The sequence below is a fragment of the Crinia signifera genome, chromosome 5, assembly GCF_055691185.1.
Source record: "Crinia signifera chromosome 5, ASM5569118v1, whole genome shotgun sequence".
In the NCBI taxonomy this organism is placed as follows: Eukaryota; Metazoa; Chordata; class Amphibia; order Anura; family Myobatrachidae; genus Crinia; species Crinia signifera.
In genome coordinates this window covers 179,348,016-179,368,961 of record NC_139221.1, presented here as the reverse complement: position 1 = coordinate 179,368,961, position 20,946 = coordinate 179,348,016, and the positions used below count along the sequence as shown (strand labels likewise).

The window sequence follows — 20,946 nt, the reverse complement described above, 5'->3', positions numbered from 1 at the left end:
TATAATATAAACATTATTTTCCCTCCTCATATTATTTTTCACAGCATCATATCCACATAGTACACTGTGGCACTAACACCATATCACCATTTACACTCCTCACATTCCCATTCAGTGTCATTAGTCACATATTGCACGACCCACAATTCTTCTCTATAGATATGCTCTCTGTGTCAATTAAAAATCTCATTATCAGATCCAATGCCTACTAATTTATGGACATTCATCTCCATTTAACTCTGATCTCCACAACCTTGAGACTTGCCTGGAACCGTTAAAGTTATAAAATATGTAGAAATAATCATCTTAAGAACTATCAGTCAAGAACAAGTAAATCTACAAGCCACACTGAGAGATATATATATATATATATATATATATATATATATATATATATACATACACATATAATCCTTATGGACCGCCATTATATGTCTCCACTCATGTAACGGTAGCATATAGGCTTTATAACCCACATAAAACCGTTATTATCTATATATTTTTATCTTTCCCCTTTTACTCCCAATTTTACTCCCACTCATTATCCCTATCCATCATTTGCAACCATCTAGATGGAATATGGATTAATTTCCACATCATCCCTACCCCTATTCCCCCAGTGTGTACTGACCCGTTTTCTTTTAACAGCTTACCCGACCGCTATACAGTGTACCCACCCACCTGTCACGCCAGCCTTTCCTAGTACTTTATCCAAAAAAATCTTTATCCAGCGCACAGGGGTTCATTATGTAAGACCCATGCACAGTTAAACATACAATGCGTAAATGATTCCACTCTGTGTCATGGCCGCTGTCTTAGGCATCCCATTGGCTCACAGGGACGCACCCTCGCTCCGGGATTCGCCCTGACACATAGCAGTCGCATTGGGCAGACCATCACTGCCCACGCACTGATTGGCTGAAGCGTACATTAGTAGACAGGAGCTGACGTACACTGGACACACCTCTGTGACCAGGTGTAGCGAAACGTACGTCAGAGGATTCCGCCAGGACACGTGGTGCACACACGTGACTGGCTTTCTCCAGGCAGGGACGCCAGCAGCCAGCAGCGAGCGCATACATACCCGGCACAGCAGCAGACTTCATTCCGGCCTCCTAGTACCACACCGGTGGGGTCTCTTCAGGTAACCACTGGTCTCGACCAGTGGATCTTTCCTTTTCTTGTATTTCACTCTTTCATTACCTGCTGTACCGCTCATATTTATGCCACACTTATCCACATGCTCCCACAAGTCAGCACATTATTTTACACAACTGCATGACATACTGCTGCCAATCCCTGCCTTTTTGTGAGACAAACAACTGGTCCAGGATAAAAATCGAAATGATTTAATATCTACCCCATAACAAACAGACCACAACCTGGTGTCAATCAGGGGATTAATGAGGATTTCCGATGCCTTGAGCCTGACCAGTGTCTCTATATATTTTTTTTCATATTTTCGCTGCGCTTTTTATATATAATTTCTTTCAGTACAGGAACCCATGTATTTTAAAGCATATCTAATAAAAGCTATATTTTATTGTTGAATAACCTATCTTGATCTGTAACACAAGGGTGCCCCCACCCAGAGTTTTCTTTTCTCCTCCTCCTCCCTTGGCATTGTTTAACTTGTGTACTTTCACAGCTCCCATCGCATGCCATCGCATGCCATATGTAGTGGCATGCGATGGCATGCGATGGGATGCGATTTTCCCGTGTTTTTATGCATTTTTGATGAAATCGCATGCGATCGCATGCGATCTGATGCGATGCGATGTCATTTTTCACAGAAATAATGGACATGAGTTGACATCATGTAAAATGCACACCAAATGTCATTTTTCACACTGTACCACCCTCACTATCAACGCCAACCCGAAGCGTGGCGAGCGCAGCGAGCCCGCGAGGGGCGGCGGTACGCATCCTAATACCTTTTCATACCCCCACTATCCACGTCGGCGTGGAGTTGAGAATAGAAAGTGTGGCGAGCGCAGCGAGCCACCGAGCCCGAATCGTGGCGAGCGCATCGAGCCCCACAAGGGGACGCGGATACCTTCACAGGTATCCGTGTCCCCTCGCGGGCTTCACAGTTATCCGTGTCCACCACGCTTCGGGCTCGGTGGCTCGCTGCGCTCGCCACACTTTCTATTCTCAACTCCATGACCGACGTGGATAGTGAGGGTATGAAAAGGTCGTAGGATGCGTACCGCCGCCCCACTCGGGCTCGCTGCGCTCGCCACGCTTCGGGTTGGCGTTGATAGTGGGGGTGGTACAGTGTGAAAAATGACATTTGGGGTGCATTTTACATGATCAACTAATGTCCATAATTTCTGTGAAAAACGACATCGCATCGCATGAGATTGCATGCGATCTCATGCGATGCGATTTTTCCCTGTACGATGCACATCGTGGGAGCCGTGAAAGTACACAAGTACCAAACAATTAGAGATGGGTGAGATGCAGGGGCTGCTACGGAGGGGGGGAGCAGCACCAACTGCCAGTGAGTCAGTTTGGAATGGCAGTTGCTGTGCCTCCCCTATTTGAATTTTTAACAGAGCTGCAGTCCAGTCCACCCCCCCCCCCCCCAGAGCCTACATTGGTGAGATGTATCTTGCTACTGCATTACCTGTTTATCTTTCAACATTTTGTATTATGAAGCATATAAAAACCATTGATTATCACATCACATGCATTGTTGTGTGTAATTTTTCAGTGAATCATTTCACAAATGCATAAAATAAATATTTGCACACTTCTCCAGAAGGTGCAAGCTACTGTAGGCTATATCTTGTATCAACTTCTTTAGGTTAGTAATGGCACCTTTTTTCAGAGCATTGGAATTTGTGTATGCATGACAGACTTAACATGTGTTTAAAGCATGTGGAGTTTTTTAACATGTATTTAGTGAGACTCAACAGGAGGCACACACGATGCACTTTAGTCTAAGGTACATATGTCTACACGGTGACATATTCATACCTCCCAACAGTCCCGATTTCAGCGGGACAGTCCCGGTTATCAGGGCCTGTCCCGCTGTCCCTCCCACGGCCAGCAGTGTCCCGCGGTGAGGGGGGGCTGTTGGGAGTCCCCCCTGTCGGCTTTCTAAGCAGCGGGGAATAAACGCTGTGCGCATGCGCACAGCGTCTATTCCCGCAGCCAGCGGGCTGGGGGCATGGCTAGAGGCTCACAGAGCCTCTGGGTCATGCCCCCATAGTGGCAAAATGGGGGCGTTGCCTCGCGGGAGAGCCGTGAGTGTAGGCCACGCCCCGGAATTAGGCCCCGCCCCCAGAATTTCTCCGGGAGAAGCCTGTGGTGTCTTGACTCCTCAGTCCTGTTCATATGCAAGGGGTGCAGCATTCGTGTCCTGATGTTATGCAGGGGGAGCAGCCTGTGGTGTCCTGATGTTATGCAGGGGGAGCAGCCTGCGGTGTCCTCCCATTTGTATGCATTGGGAGCAGCCTGTGGTGGACTGATGGTATGCAGGAGGAGCAGCCTGTGGTGTCCTGATGTTATGCAGGAGGAGGAGCCTGCAGTGTCCTTCTGTTTTTATGATTTGAGAGCAGCCTGTGATGTCCTCCTGTTTTAATGCATACCACACCCCATTTAACAATAAGCGGTTATGGGCCAGTGCTCTGGACTTGCCCCCCAGGCGAAAAATTGCCAGCCAGCCCCTGACCATATTCCATGCAAAATGGAGTTTAAGACAAGCTCCTGCAACCAGCGATCATAAGGGGGCTAAAAATGGGACCGTGCACCCGGCGATTTTTCGCTGGTGCACACTCCTATCGCTGGCAATATGGTCACTCAGCGACCATATTGCCAGCGATTATAGACCGTGTATATGCACCTTAATTCTTAACATATTATAATTATTTATATGTAGACTCTTCTAAAACCCAGTGCCATCCAGCACCTATATACATGATGTCACCCACTGTTTAAATGTAATAAGCAAAGTAAAATGGAAATACTCTTACACTGTTTTCAAATAGGATGTCAAAGATTTATTTGAAAAATTGCTTATAATGAGATAAATCTATTATTTGTTTTCCCAAATAATTTTTTTGGAAAGGCAATTTATTTATTCCCTCAACATCAATACTAGTAATACAGTATATCCTTCAACTTCACATATGACAAGAGTCATGTACACTTCCTGGATGGACAGATTATTACCTTTAACTATGTGAAGCAAGTGTGAATCTACTGTATCTCCACTTTCCAAGTGGCCATTATTTTCCTTGGAAAGTAATTATTTGAAAGGGTCTATTCACCAGACTTACGCCTCAAGCACACTAGATGAGAAAGTAAAAGATATTGCTCAGAATAATTCCAGAACACTTTGGACATTCTGTTTGCCATATTGGATACCATTGTTGGCTCAAGAGTAAAGCACTAATGAATCAATCTGAGAAAGTTTCATAGCCTAAGTTTGTTTTTCTAATACAAACATATTGGGGTATTCAGTATGTGCCGACAGGGGAAATATTGGCACTCACCTATTCAATACTGCTATTAATGACGGAATTGAAGTGTCAGATCCAACTTTTTTTTTAAATCGGATCTGTTTTGCCGGACATGGCTGTGGATTGACAAATTCATGGCTGTTTTTTGACAATCCGCAGCTGTTTTCGACAATCCACTGACTTTCCGACACCCGACAGCCAGAACATTAAATTCTGACTGTCAAGTTACTGTCGGATCAAACGAAAATGACATGGGAATCCCATATTGAATACTCCCCATTGTATCTGTACAGTGATGCATTTAGTATGGGTCCCTACCACTGCAGTTTCCTGGTCGGCCCTTCATGCCCCAATTTCAACACTGCATAACAGTACTGTCAGTGCAAGCAGGAAATGCTGTAGTGTCCATCTTCATGCACATTACTTGAATCCCCCTCTCCATAGTGGTGAGGAGCAGTGTTAGCCTTTAATGCAGTGGTTCCCAAATTGTGTGCCTTGGCACACTGAGGTGCCTCTGGAGACCTGCAGGGGTGCCCTGGGCTGGTGTGCCAAGACCAATTAAAATTATTTATGATCAATATAACAGGCAAAAGCAGTGAGGCTGCCAATCATAACATATGTGGACAAACAGTAGCAAGTCTTGTCCCTCAATAATAAACATTCAGCCCAGGGGTACCATGAAATTTTTTTGATGCTCTAGGGCGCCGTGATTCAAAAACATTTGGAAACCAATGCTTTAATGTATAGGATTGATAACTACTTCACACAAAGAGTTCACAGATAAAAACATTGTATTCAACATAAGTAGATAAGGCACACTTTTTCTTCAAACTAATTGGTTTTGACAGGTCCACGCCCCTTTTATACAGTTTGTCCACGCCCCATTTATACAGTTTGATATCAAACGTGATAAAGCTATCACGTTTGATATGAAAGTGGTATAAATAATATTAACCCCCCGTATTAAAATATAATTGGTTTGATACTGTAACTTCATACACTGATATTGTCTATGTCAAATAAAACCACAGCTGTATAAATTAATTTATAAAGGTCACTTAATGATATCTTAACCAGCTGGAAGAATTTCTAAACATAATGCTAAAAAAGTTGTTAGAAAAATATGGTATACAACAGATATATAATTCGTAGAAATGTAGATCTTGTTTTATATCAAATTTGATTTGTGTAGGATGTCTCGCAACGCTGATCATCAAAACAGCCGGCTGAAAGCCTGTTATTATAACGTATTAAAGCCGGGGAGTTTTTGCGGCTTTGATAAATATTATAAAGCTTTGAAAAATAAATTTAAAAGAGCCGATGTGAGAAAATGGTTACAAGAGCAAGACGCGTACACATTGCACAAACCGGCTAGAAAAAACTATAAAAGGAATATGATATGCGTATCGGATATAAATCAACAGTGGCAATGTGATTTGGTATCGCTCATAGATCTGGCAAAGCACAACGAAGGAGTAAAATATATACTAACAGTCATCGATATATTCAGTAAGAGGGCCTGGGCTGAAAGTCTGACTGCTAAGAGCGCGACGACTGTCGCTAAGGCTTTTGAAAAATTATTCCAACAGGGGGACGTACCGCGGAAACTACAAACCGATAATGGTAAAGAGTTTCTAAACAAAGTCCTAAAAAAGTTGTTAGAAAAATACGGTATACAACATTTCACAACCAATAATGATGTGAAAGCAGCCGTTATAGAACGCTTCAATAGGACTTTAAAAACACGAATGTGGCGATATTTCACGGCGAATAATACATACCGATATATAGACGTTTTACAAGCGTTCATTACCAGTTATAATAACACATACCATAGAACGATTAAGCGGGCGCCGAATGATGTGGATGGCTCTAATGCGCTGGATGTCTTCAAGACGATATATGGCGATTACTTTAGAAGTAAGAAAACAAAGGCTTGTTTAGCGGTCGGGGACCACGTTCGTATCTCAAAATATAAGGATATATTTCAGAAAGGTTACGAACAGAGTTTTTCTGAGGAAATATTTGTAATACGCGGCGTGAACACTAAAGGACTTAAGCCGCTTTACACGTTGGAGGATCTCTACGGGGAGGCTATAACGGGTAGTTTTTACCCCGAAGAACTTCAAAGTATACCGAAAAACTATAATAGGATTTACAAAGTGGAGAAGATTTTAAAAAATAAGACGGTTAGAGGGAGGAAACACGTATTAGTCAAGTGGCGTGGATACCCCACAAAATTTAACAGTTGGGTCGCTGCATCGGAGATAAAAGATATATAAACAAAGAGGAAGATGGATGACAAACCCTTCTACATAACATTGCCGAGTAACGCCTCAGCCGATACATTTCCACAAAATAAGATTTCTGACTATACCACAAAGTTAGCAAGGCCGATAGACTTAAGTGGAGATTGGGAAGTAGCTCTTACAGAAATACAATACCCACACACCTGGAATACAATCGATGTGCGTGATTGTGTGTTGAAAATAACAAAGTGGGATGGGACGAGCGGTACAGCAACGAGGGTTTGCGTTAAACCGGGGTTTTATGAAACCATCGGGGCGTTACTGTTTTCTTTCAACGCTGAAATTGACCGACATAAACTGGATGGTTTAAAACTATTGTACGATCCGCTTGAACGAGAGATAATCATCGACAACAAGGCGATGTACAACATCACAGCCGGTCCTAAATTGTCGAGAATACTGGGGTTATACCCGAAAACTAAGTTTTTAAAACCGTGCGCCGACATCAGCGGAGGGCAATATACGCTCTTCGTGTACACAGATATTATCGAACATCAGAGGGTCGGTGATAGTTATGTCCCGTTGTTGCGCACCGTTGAAATAAAGGGCCGTAACAACGAGATGGTCACTATACGGTATGAGAAGCCCGATTATGTTCCGTTGTGCAAGACGCATTTTGACACTATAGCCATAGAGATAAAGAATGATCAGAACGAAAACATGTCATTCAAGTTTGGGAAAGCGAACGTGAAACTACATTTCAGACGCCGCAAATCCGAATTTTATTAAAGACAATGGTGGCCGTTAAAAATTATGGTGACCCGGGGCTCTACGCGCAATATTATAAAACACAGGCCGGTAATGGATTACCCGGTTTTCACGGCAGCGCGTATATGTACGGGTGCGGTTTAGGTGGAATTTTTCGAAGCCTGTTCAGAAAAGCGGTACCGCTTTTCCGAAGAGGGCTGGCGATAGCAAAGCCCCACGTGAAGAATGCAGCACGCAACATCGCGAAAGACGTCATCGGACAAGCCACAGCGGCGGTTGTGAGCAAAATACACGACGCAAATCAAGCGAAGCAAGATGGATCAGGTTTAATCTATGCCAGGAAAGGGGCGGCTAAAAATAAACGGAAGCGGGCAATACGACTTCCGACATGGTGCAGACCCCTTTTAAACAAAAAACGGAGCAGACGCGGCTTAATTAAAAAAAGGAAACCGAAGCGAAGGGTCGGTGATATTTTTTAAGCATGTCTTTCATACACAATGAATCCATGGAATGCGCAAAATCTGAACTTGACCTTTTTGACGTACCACCGACGCAGACCAGCGTAGAGAAAAGCCTCTACGTCGAAGTTCAACCTTTGGCGGCATTATCCGAGACCGCGCCGCTTGAATTCTACATAGCGGCCAGCGGGGAACACTACTACGATCTGAACAACACGTTGCTGTACGTGACCTGCAAGATCGTACGGCCTGATAACACTGCTATACCTCAAGACGCCAAGGTCGCTCTTATTAATTACCCCATAGCAACTTTATTTAGCCAGGTTGATGTCACTTTGGGTGATAGGCTCATATCGCAATCCAATAATCTTTACGCTTATAGGGCCTACATAGAGACCATACTGAATTATAGCTCAGATGCGTTATCCACAAAACACACAACTGGATTATTCTACAAAGATGTGGCTGGAGAACACAACACAAGAACCCTGGATGGCGTAAACACAGGGTTTATAAAAAGGGCAAGAACAACGGCACAAAGTCGAACGGTTGAATTATTGGGGCCGCTACACTGTGACCTTTTTCATCAACATAAACTAATATTGAACGCCGTGGACTTGAAGATAAAACTCATCAGAAACAAAGATGCTTTCTGCTTAATGTCTGCTGAAGCGGAGGCCTTTAAAATTCAGATTGTTGCAGCGTCCCTGTTTGTGAAAAGGGTTCAGGTCTCACCCGCAGTCCGGATTGGACACGCCCAGGCCTTACTGACCACCAACGCCAAATATGCGATCGATAGAGTGGGCATGAAGATCTATAGCATACCGACGGGGAGTCGCGTATTTAATTTAGAAAATCTGTTTTTAGGACAGGTGCCAAAAACCGTTATAGCCGCTTTTGTAGATAATGAAGCGTTTTCAGGAGCCTATGACAAAAACCCTCTACGGTTTGAACATAAAAATGTAAACTTCGCATCCCTATACCTGGATGGAACACCGCATCCGGCCAAACCATTTCAACCAGACTTTGAACACGGTAATGCGGTTCGCGAGTATATGTCGCTCATTCAGATCACAAATAAGCAGAAATCAGATTCGGGTATACTAATTGACCGTGAAGAGTACCTCAACGGCTACACACTATTTGCTTTTGATCTGTCGCCTGAACAGGAATGCGCGGAGCATCTGTCTCTAATCAGAACCGGTAATCTACGAGCTGAATTCCGGTTTGCAGGAGCACTAGACCGGACAGTCAACATAATAATATACGCATTATTTGATAATATCATCGAGATCAACCAGCGGCGCGATGTGCTGTATGATTATCTATAAATGAAATAAATAATTTTTATATTTATCGTATATTTACCAATATTCATCACCCCATCAGCGATATGAACACATTACAGATAAATTGTATACTGTACGCTAATCCGGTGACGCGCCTGTTTTTTAAAGGGACCTACCCGTGTGATATGCTTCCGAGCGGTAAACTATCGCAATACCCCTGCGCGTTTGTAATCAACACACACACCAGCGCCCAACCGGGGGAGCATTGGTTGGCCGTTTATTTTAACAACCAGCGCGAGTGTTACTTTTTGGACTCTTACGGTTTAGAACCTGACAACCCCCTATTCCCAAAGGCCATAATAAATTTTTTAAACTCAAATTCAAAAAGAATTTACCACCAAAATAAGCAGTTGCAAGGTTTTAACAGTACCGTTTGTGGACAATATTGTATATACTTTATATTTTTCATGTGTAAAAATTACAAATATACAGATGTGTTGGTCCGTTTTAGTTTTGATACAAAACGTAATGATCGCTATGTATCAAACTTTGTAAGACGTCTCCCTAGAAGTCATTGTTTGAGTCGATATACGGGTAACTGTATACAGTCCTGTGTCACCAGTAACCAACATGTGTTTGATAAAAATAATGTGTAATACAAAATTGTTTGTGTAACTTGTAACTAATGTTGTGATTGAAATGCTGTATGTACATTGCTTATGGTTACTTTCTATTAAAAAATCTTGCTTATTGAACTTTATATCGTGTGATTGCATATTTTTGCAGACAAACTGGTTAGAATCAAAGAACAAAACAGCATTTTATAAATCATAACCATATTTTATTGGTACAGACAAAATGTATTTACAGCAAAATAATCACGAATAACACGATAAACTTTACAGTTAAAACAATACACTAAATACATGATACATTACAAATTAAACGTCATCGTACAAATTAAACACACAAAAATACATTGTATAAAAACATTATAAATTAGTTATATGTTAAAGGTTCAACCACTGCGAATCCTGAAACAGATTTACGGATCTTTTCCTCGGTAGTAAGTATCCGTGTGGCGTTGTTAACCCGGGGGAATTTAAAACATTTATACGACTTTTTTTAATGTTGTGTATTGGGGAGGCTATATTTACATTGCCAATTTCATCATCGTAGATTTCAGCTTTTAAGCGATCTAACTGTAATCTGTTTGATGCATTACCAACTACAGTGGACGGGATATTCAACTCAGCCATAGCGCGCATAAATTCAATCCAGCCGTTAGGCATTTTATGACTCGTCACGCTGTGATTTTGCGTGATACCCCTTATCAAGTCTAACACATTGGATCCTGGCACTGTGACGCCTTTATACATAAACACACCCTTGCGGTCCCAATTCGCAATGTCTTTAGAGCGAACCATTTTACTCATTAGTATTTCACAGTTCTTTTTATACCGCGCATTAACACTGTTCAAGACATCGTGGTAAACAGCGTCGGTAGCATCGCCTTGTGTAGGGTTAGTTGTATCCTCAACAGCATTTGCACCGGGTGATAAAAGCGTTAAAGTTGACATTTCTCTATCAGTTTGTTTACTCAATACCAGGTATCTCTGTAACACAGCTGTGTAGCGTTTTGCCTTTTCATACTCTGATAAAGCATTATTATGTAGTATACTTATGATCTCAGCATCTAGGCTTTGCGTGGCTGTTTTGCGTATATCATCGCTGGTTGGTTTGTTGTTTAAACGGTCTATCTGTTGCTGGGGGACCAGATACATTTTCTCAGCGTATTCCATCACCGATTAGACAGTAGTCCGGTAATTAATGGAATGGCAAATCCTAGCAACGATCCGATAAACCCACCCGACTGTTTCACCAACCTCTTCTTTTTCCCAATGGCGCATTTCTTATTACAAAGCGATTTTATAAGGGACCTCTTCTTTTTAAGGTAGTTCAACTGGCGCTGTGACAGGGGTATTTTACCTTTAAGCGTATTGAGAGCAATCTCACATATGGCTGTCACCAAATCGTTTGAAGCGTTGGATAATATAGCGTTTCTTTGGGCCGGTTTGGCTTTAATGAGGGTTTTTAAAAGGGCCCAATTACGCCTTATCCTGGTCAACATGTTCACAGCTGTTAGAAGTGGTAATGAATGACTATAGGATGCGCGGTTATAGCTATTTAGAACCCCGCTTCTTAACAACATAAGCTACTGGTGTGTCGGGGGGAAATAAACCGCTTCGTAAACGATAATCATCAAGGGCATTGTTTCTTAAATCAACCAGTAAATAACCGTATGGAGGCTCCGTAGCGGACTCATAGGCTTCAAGAAAAAAACGATATTTTGATGGGTACATTTGTCTAGCCAGAATGCTAACCTGCATTTTATCCCTGGGGTTTTTAAACAGGACCATATATTTTGTGTTTAAATGTATAGTCCTGCTCTTTCTACCTTGACAAAATATGTTTTGCACAAGGTACATGACACTGAGATTACGATGGTGCACATACTTTGTGAACGCTTTCTCAACCTCAGAATTATTACTCGCTGCATCCATCAAGTCATCTATCACCGTTAAATTAATCTTATCAGGGGGAAAAAGCTGGTCGTCGCTAAATGACTCGGGCAACCCCTCTATAAAACGCATACCAGGGTGAGCACTCAGAAGTTGGTCATATATCGGTTGCCAACAGGTGTAAAACCAAACAATATTATCAGGTACATGCGTCATATGTGTGGATGCGTGTTGTATTAGCGTTTTCACAAAATAACTTTTCCCCGAATTGGAGGGCCCGGCTAAAATACAGGAGAAGGGGTGTTGAAAACGGATATCCATCTTAATAACCAAATGGTAGGGTTGTAAAATTATCCGTGAGGTTACGTTTAGTGTAAACGCACTTTTGCGTTTTCTGCAGCATACGGGTTTCAATCTGCCAGTACTTTTTCACACGTACTATACCGGGCTGCCTGGTCACAATTTTTTTCTGATCCTCGCCTTTGGGGTTTAAAGGATAATCTAAGACCAGTTCTTTCAGACTGTCAAAGTTAACGTGCTGCTCATTACAAACATTCAACGTTATACCTTTGACCTTGAGGCTCGTCTTGCCGTTGCTTAGTCTATAGCCGTATGACTTGGGGCCGGCTGAAACAAACTCTGTTATATGCGTACCAGCTGGTAGTTCGCTGGTCAACTCCCCTAGATAATCGCCTAATGGCGGATTCCAGTCACCGGGCCTGCTGACAAAAATTACAGAATCTGTATCGTGATACAGACATCTATCTTGTAATCTATCCAATAGGTTGTACAACTCGACGCGGGCGTGCGCTGTGGTAAATGCTGCTATAAATATATTTGTTGTTGAAGACCTGGTATAATGGTCTTTGGCGTATTTCCAGTTGACCATAACAGTTTCTGAGTCTATGAAGTCTAAAGCAGACACCTCATAGTGTGGTTGAAAGGCATATTCAAAAAGCTTATCAGGATCTGTCACTAGACAAGTATTGGGCATGTTGCTACGTTGACCAAATTTACCCCATAATGAGTTTAAAAACAATTTAGAAATTTGTCTTTTGGCGGGGTTGACATTTATGTGTTCGTGTCTTAAAGCTATGCCCTCATTTTTTTGATACGCGTCTATGTACTCTTGTTGTTTCACAGAGTCTGTACACCAATCAGGGTAACCAGAAGCCTCCTGTTTATCTCTGAGGTGTGTTTTAATGTAACCTGAAAACAAATCATCAGATCTCTCATCAAAATGCCACACCTCATAGATTTTACACACTTTGTACCCCTTTTCTATAGCAAGATTTATCTCCACTGTGCACCATGTACCGGTTAGGGCGCGGTTTTCTGAGTCATGAACACACGGCTCACACTGTCCAGATTCGGCGCATGTGCGGCACAGCGGAAACATTAACTTGCCATTCATTTTAACCGGTAAAACTGGAAAGAAAAGGCCTCGCGGAGGATTAATTTTTAATTTAACAAAACCGAAATACTTTGTGACATCATCAAAGTCCTTATAAATGATGCGTGGGTGACGTATAGGATATGTTTTGGTCTTGTTGACAAATGGGTATAGGCTAGTAAAGTCAAAATAGTGTATTTTTTCATCGCACTCTGTCTTGTGATAAAGTTTTATGGCGTTAGTGCGGCCGCCATAAAGACCATCACGAGGATCCAAGGGGTCAGGGATTTCCAAACCTTTCAGAAAAACCTGAAGCTCCTCATCAGTCTCCCTCATTTTCTTCCACTCACACCCCCACATCTCCCTTATCTGAAATCCACACCGTTTAAGGAAATGTATCCTTAACTGTGTCTTGTGCCGCAGTTGACCGTAGGTTGTTTTAGTCAGATTGTTTTCATCATCGGCTTTGTAACAGTTGTCACAACCGTGATAAAAACACCCCTGGAATTCATAAGCTGTTGGCACGCCGTTAATCACGGCGTAACCGTCCAGACTGTATCTGCCGACTTTCTTCTCACCACCTTGTAAAGCGTGTCTTATACTCACACCTTCTTTGTGTTCTATGTACATTAACCACTGTATGGCCGGTGTTGAGTAACGCTTCTGGGTCTTGTGATAGTTATCACCCGGTACAAGAGCCAATGTGTTTGCCTGTAAATATTTACAACGATACATAGCCATACAAACCGACGCTAAAGTCGTCAGTTGGAATGGATCAACGTGACGTTTAACGGCTACATCTTTTTTCTCTGCCGCTATTACAAACTCCTGTTCTGTCATGGCTATAACGGCTGATCTGAAAGCTGCGCACCCTTTTTGCAATATTCTGACATCCTCTTTACAATATCGTATTAATTCTTTTTGAAAATTAAACGCCTTGTGTTTGTTTTTTTCGTACCACTCTGTAACATCAGCGGCCTCCTCAGGCATCATGTGTTGTAGGCCAAAATATTCTATTGAGGGCATGCCCCCTATGTAATTTTGGTTATCGGCTGTGTTAAAAAAATGCGGGAAATGACCTTTAACGCCATCAAATCCCATGGCCTTTGGAAATCTGCTCAATTTCATGGGGAGAAAATTGAGAGAGTCTCTAAACCTAATCTTCAGATCTTTTATTGTGATACACATTATGTTTCCGCCATTAGAGATGAGGGATACTGTATACCGTTCTTTGATGATCTTGTTCAATACAAAATACGCATCATACCGCCCAGCGTTATGGGCTATGAATGTGTAATGCGCAAATTTTGGTTTCATGAACGTCTTTACAAAATCATCGATACAACCTTTGCCCTTAAACTCCCAGGATTTCTCACCCATTAATGTGAGAGCGTAACAGTAGTTTGGTATATGTATACCTGTCTCCTGCATGCATTCGAAATCAAAAAAGATGTATTTGGTGGTGGGTTCTTCCGCTTTGATGGGCTGTATGTAACACAAATGATCCGCAAACCCATCAACATATGCCTTGCAAGTAGAACACTTTAGCCCCTGACACTCATGAGACCTGCGACGGTAGAGACAACACCTGTCGCAATAAACATGTTCAAGACAGGATATTTTGCGATCTAAAGCTAAGGATTTGTGCTCCTCTAAACATTCACGCGATCTGCAAAACACCCTATAAACCGAACATCTTAATGCGGAAGCCCCATCATCAGCGCAAGCTTGTCTGTGACAAGCCTTACAAAAGAAAAGACAATCGTGGCTATTTTTGCGCTCATAAGTTCGATTACAGAAGGAACAGAAAAATCTCGATCCGAGAAATGCGCAGATATTAATCAGGCCATAATAGTGTGAATCGTGATATAATACATACAGGGTATCACCGTAGCGCGAATCTGAAGAATAGTAATGCCAAGAACGATTATTATGATATAATATTGTAATTTTTGTTTTTAAGTGTTTTTCAAAAACAACAACGTCGCTAAAGCTGACTGCTTTATCGATCGATAGTTTCAAATCCTTATGAATTTGAAGCGCCCGATCGTGTATTTCAGCGTCTGTGGCATTACCTTTATCCAGAAGTTTGCAGATCGATGCCGCAAAGCACAAATAATTGTGCGTATTGTTGAAATCATACAGGTGTCTTCTGCGCCTTTCTATAATTAAGCTGTATGGAATGCATCTAAGGCCGCGACCAGTTAGGGCCCCACCCGCTCTATTTCTAAAAACAGTGATCACAAACCTTAAACCCGTGCCTAATAAGAATTCAGCGTTACTTTGAAGAGTGTTTGTAATTTGATTCAAGAAACTGACAGCGTCTAATGATTCTTGCGGCTTTCGGTGTGAGTAGATGGCGTTGTGTAAACCACCCCCCTCCAATCTTAACTGTACACGATCATTAGGGTCAACACCAACCATGAATTCATCAATCATAACCTGTATAGCGTTGTGTACGGCTTCAACACCCTCTGCAAATGATGTAACTCTTTCCAAATTAACAAATTGAAAATGATTATGATACTCAATAGCTCTGAAATTAGGATGGTGTCGCTCATACCTGTTAACCGCTTCTAAGTACACATCTCGCCGACCTTCACCATCACCGGGTGGCGCACTCCCATCTATGTCATTATGCCTGGGCGTTGCGGGGTGTTCAACATTGTCAGGTGACGCAGCGTCACCCGGTGATGGTTGGTCCGGCGATTTGTCAGCCTGTGCACACGGGGTTGGGGGTGTGCCTCGCACCCTGTGTTGTTTACGCTTTCTCAGCCTGTATATGCATTTTAAAGCCTGTTTTATTTTCGAACGGCGAAATAAGTGTGAGATTTTGCACGGTACATTTGCTTTAATTCTTGGGGCTTTTTTACACACATGTAAATTACGTTTCAACCCATAACCCACCATGCCTAGTCACGGATCCGTTTCAATTATCTCGGCAAAATGATACATGTTCGCTTTAATAAAATCCCTAGTCCTCACGGTCTCTGCTATATGATTTGATGTTACATTCATGTACATTTCTACAAGTTCTTTAATGATCTCTGGCTTCTTTTTTGAACCATAAAGCTCATCTTTTATACGATTCAACAGGGTATTGACATTTCTACGCATGTACCCTATATGCTCACGCATCCTCCCCATGACCGCGTAGTATTGTATTTCCGCATCTTGTCCTAATTGTTCCACATTCTGACCCCCATCAACTATGTCTGTCGATACCACGGTCGGCGGGGCATCCGCACAGCCCGATGCGGTTGCCTCGCCGACCGTGGTAAAAACACTGGGTAGTTTTGTGTAATCATCACCCATTACTTTATCAGGGATTCCGGCTACAGATGTTACAGCCTCATCATCATTCTGTGGTGTATCTGAGACTGACTCTTCACTAGGGGTGATAAAAAATGTTTGCCCATTTAAGTCCTCATCATTAGCGGATAATGTATCTGCAGGCGTGTTACTGACTACGCTTTGCGTTTCTGCAGTATGATGTTCCTGCGTGTCTGAAATCACGATGACATCATCATCCGTCAGCGGCGTGTATCTCTCTCTTGACAGTCGTAAAGTTTTACGAGTCTTCACAGTCTTTGTATTACCGGCAATGTCAATGTCGGATTCAGTAGGTGTTGCAGGTGTTGTAAATGCGTGCGGGTAATCCACATTACTCACGGTTGGCACTGTTTGTAATGCAATTCTTTTTCTCACGGGTCTACCTTCCGAATATTTCAATCTTCTTTTAAGGTCTGATAAATCGGCCTTGTTTTCTTGACCGGCTCGACTTTTTGTAATTCTCCGCTTGCTTGGCTTGAAATCGTCGCGCTCGGTGGCCATGATCTCGGCCCTTGATACATTTTCTTGACGTTGTGGGTCGATCACCGTTTTAGCTGATTCACCCCCATCCATTTCAGCATTGAGTGGTTGAGCAACCCCGGCCGCGGCTATCATTTTTGCGAATCGTCGCGGATCCGCTGTAAATAAAAAATAACAACGTTTTAGTTACACATTCGCGGACACTAAGACAACCGCTTTATAACACCTTCAGACCCGCCTCCCAAAACACCCACCCCATCCATGTCGGTTTGCATCTACACAGTCTGTTTAATACCTGTGGTTTCCATTTGTAAAGAACAATGATGAACGCGGTCCTATATAAGAAACTAAATAAATAAACATTACATTACACACCTGAATATTTGCCAGATCTTTCCATCGGCGTGGTTCCTACTGTAATAAAAATCACACCGTTTTAGTTACACATACGCGGCCACAAAGACAGTCGCATTATAACAACTTCAGGATCACCTCCCAACCCCCACCTTCCTTGTCGGCTTACGTCTACACAGGCTGTTTAATACCTGTGGTTTCCATTTGTAAAGAACAATGGTAAATGTTGTGCTATATAAGAAACCAAATAAATAAACATACACGGGTATTTGTCAAAGGTTTGCGCCGGCATGGTTCCTTTAAACAATGACCAGAAAGCTTGATCGCCGATCTGGGCTCTTTTTGCTCCTTTAGCCAATGCGCTGTTGGGTTGTTTGGCGTTTGATCCAACACCCGATGTCGGTTCTCTGTATCCGGATGGTCCCGCTTCACACGTATCGGCCCTAGGTACCGTAGGTTCATACCGGCTAGCTATGTCATCTGTAATACATATATTATCAATTAACGACACATTCGCTGACTTGCAAAAAAAAAAAAAAAAAACGTCATTTAAGTCATGATAACAACAACTCCTGTGGACACTATTCATGATTTTGCGACGATATGCAACATTTAACACAAAAACACATTATAAAAACATCACTAGCCAATCGTCAAAATTCACCTTGTATAGCCGGGGTCTGGTATAGCTGTTTATAGTGTTTTGCCGATGGTAAATTCCAGAGATCATCCATTATGTGTTCTGCATCAGATTTCGACATAATCGGCGATACTAACAGAGAACAAATAACACATTAATATCACAGGCGGTATAAAAATGAATATAACAGGATATATATATATATATATATATATATATATATATATATATATATATGAGTGAGAACGTGAGAGTTCGCGCGAGATAGCGTGAGAGAGAGAGAGAGACATATTTTTGGAAATAATAATATATCACATTTTTTAACATACATCACATTTTTTGACGGCTTATGAACACCTACATTTTTGCGATTCGGACAAATCAGAGTATGCTGCGTATGGGTTTTCGAATGTCGTCAGATCCGGACCGACTGTGAAATCCGAACCATATGATCCAACTTCAGATGCGTCATTTGTGACATCTGAAACTGATTTATGGGATTAACAATTTAATAAAAAATAATATATACATAAAAAATAAAATAAAAATTAACACAACAATTTTGTAGAACGAAAAATACAATCAACACGTGTAACATTAATACCAATAGGGCGCTTGTCTTAACAGAACCTGTGACTAACACATCTGAGCCTGGTAATAATAATTAACACCAACAGAGTAACATTTATAACCACCGTCAATAGCCCCCTGTGCCTTAACAAATCATGCCCTAGCAACAACCCTGTGTCTTTGATCTGTAAACTTACATGTATTTGTCTGCTCATTTGACGGCTGTTGGAAGCTGGGTAACTCTTGAAAATCTCTGAGACTTATTTTATTTGCATTAATGGTTTTGTATTCCTTTCTCTGTAATAAATAATAATAAGTTGAAATAACAATACAATAAGATATTGTTAAACTATTGTAAATATCATATACACACCTGCATGTTGATGTTTTGTTGATAGCTTAAGTTCAAAGTCAATTTCTACAACAATCACTGTTGATAATAAAAGATAACTATAAGCAAACATAACGAAATTTGCGTGCACAAAATCACATAAAACTATTAACGCTCTCACAAAAAACCTCATCTATGTAAATTTATTACAGGGGATCCAACAAAGCTACAGCAGCACCCCCATCATATCACATGCGTAGTCAGCAGACAGCACATATAAATGTGATAACTAGCTCATTATTTAAAATCATTATGTATAATACAATGATACAATATTAAAATGAAGCTATTTATAAATATCAAAGCCGTAATACCAAAAAACCACATCTACTGACATTGTATTCTATAGATCATTCAATAAAAATTAATTACAGGTGATCCAACAAAGCTACTGCAGCAACCTCATCATATCACATGCGTAGTCAGCAGACAGCACATATAAATGTGATAACTAGCTCATTATTTAAAATCATTATGTATAATACAATGATACAATATTAAAATGAAGCTATTTATAAATATCAAAGCCGTAATACCAAAAAACCACATCTACTGACATTGTATTCTATAGATCATTCAATAAAAATTAATTACAGGTGATCCAACAAAGCTACAGCAGCACCCCCATCATATCACATGCGTAGTCAGCAGACATCACATATAAATGTGATAACTAGCTCATTATTTAAAATCATTATGTATAATACAATGATGCAATATTAAAATGATGCTATTTATATATATCAAAGCCGTAATACCGCAATCTGCGATGACTAACATTAACGAACTGTAAATTGTAATAACACAATATACTGTATTTTTAAAAGCAATATGTATAATGTACAGACCACAATACACTAATCACTGCACATGCAAATGGACAGTTAAAGTACCATAGGCTCAATATTTTTCTTTCCTAAATAAATGATTAACTACAAGCAGCCAGTATGCCAGTATGTACTCCCAATACATTACAATACAATGCATGCAGCAACAAACTATATTTAAAAACCCCCACCCTACCACTAAATAAAACATTTTGCTATGTATATTATAAAATATTAAAACTATGCTATTTAGAAATATTGTATATATATATATATATATATATATATATATATATATATATATATATATATATATATATATATATATATATATATATATATATATATATTTAGAAAATTAAAATAGACTCACCCTTCTGGAACAAAATCTTCAAGTATTCTCTGAACAGTGTGTGGACAAAAGTTTCAAGTTCTCTGCCTTCAAAATGTGTGGACTGGTTCCTCATGGAGAACATATATATATACTCAGCAGTCAGTTAGCACATCTGTGTTGCATTTGTTTCATTTGAATATTCATGAGTTGTGTTCCAAAGTTATAGACAGGCATAACAAATATATATATATATATATATTTGATTTAAATAATATAGCATATTACCCAAAACACAGCTGTTTTCAGAATATATTGCTTGATAAAATAAAACCAAAATGTGATGTATAAAATCCTTATCCTTATTATTAAATAAATGACAGATATGTTTCAACATCAACAGCATACATAAGACCTATATATACATGTGTATGCTTTTTAATTTAAAATATATACCTTATCCACCACACCTGTGTAATTTGATTGAGATATATATATATATATATATATATATATATATATATATATATATATATATATCTGATTTAAATAATATAGCATATTATCCATATTTTATTCATCACATAATATAATGATACCATCACATTACACACATATATATATATATATATATATATATATATATACTGTATATATATATATATATATATATATATATATATATACTTTATATAGATCCTTTATTTATCAGCATTGATAATGTTCAGTTAAATATAATATATATAAGTTAATTCTGTAGTCTCTAGCTCCTTGAGATATATATATATATCTGATTTAAATAATATAGCATATTATCCATATTTTATTCATCACATAATATAATGATACCATCACATTACACACATATATAT

The 20,946-nt window shown here is 40.4% G+C and overlaps 1 protein-coding gene across 1 annotated transcript; it reads right to left on the bottom strand.

The window, feature by feature from the left end:
* Positions 1-233: 233 nt before the first annotated feature.
* On the bottom strand, positions 234-19,002 carry LOC146005767 (uncharacterized). Its single transcript, XM_083145194.1, has 8 exons — positions 18,899-19,002; positions 18,723-18,822; positions 18,317-18,442; positions 17,980-18,087; positions 17,577-17,795; positions 17,337-17,375; positions 16,349-17,119; positions 234-265 (listed from the first exon to the last, which is right to left on the bottom strand). The coding sequence occupies exons 1-8, from the start codon at positions 18,902-18,904 to the stop codon at positions 234-236; spliced, it is 1,401 nt and encodes a 466-aa protein (XP_083001320.1). The 5' UTR covers positions 18,905-19,002.
* Between the last annotated feature and the right edge of the window lie 1,944 nt (positions 19,003-20,946).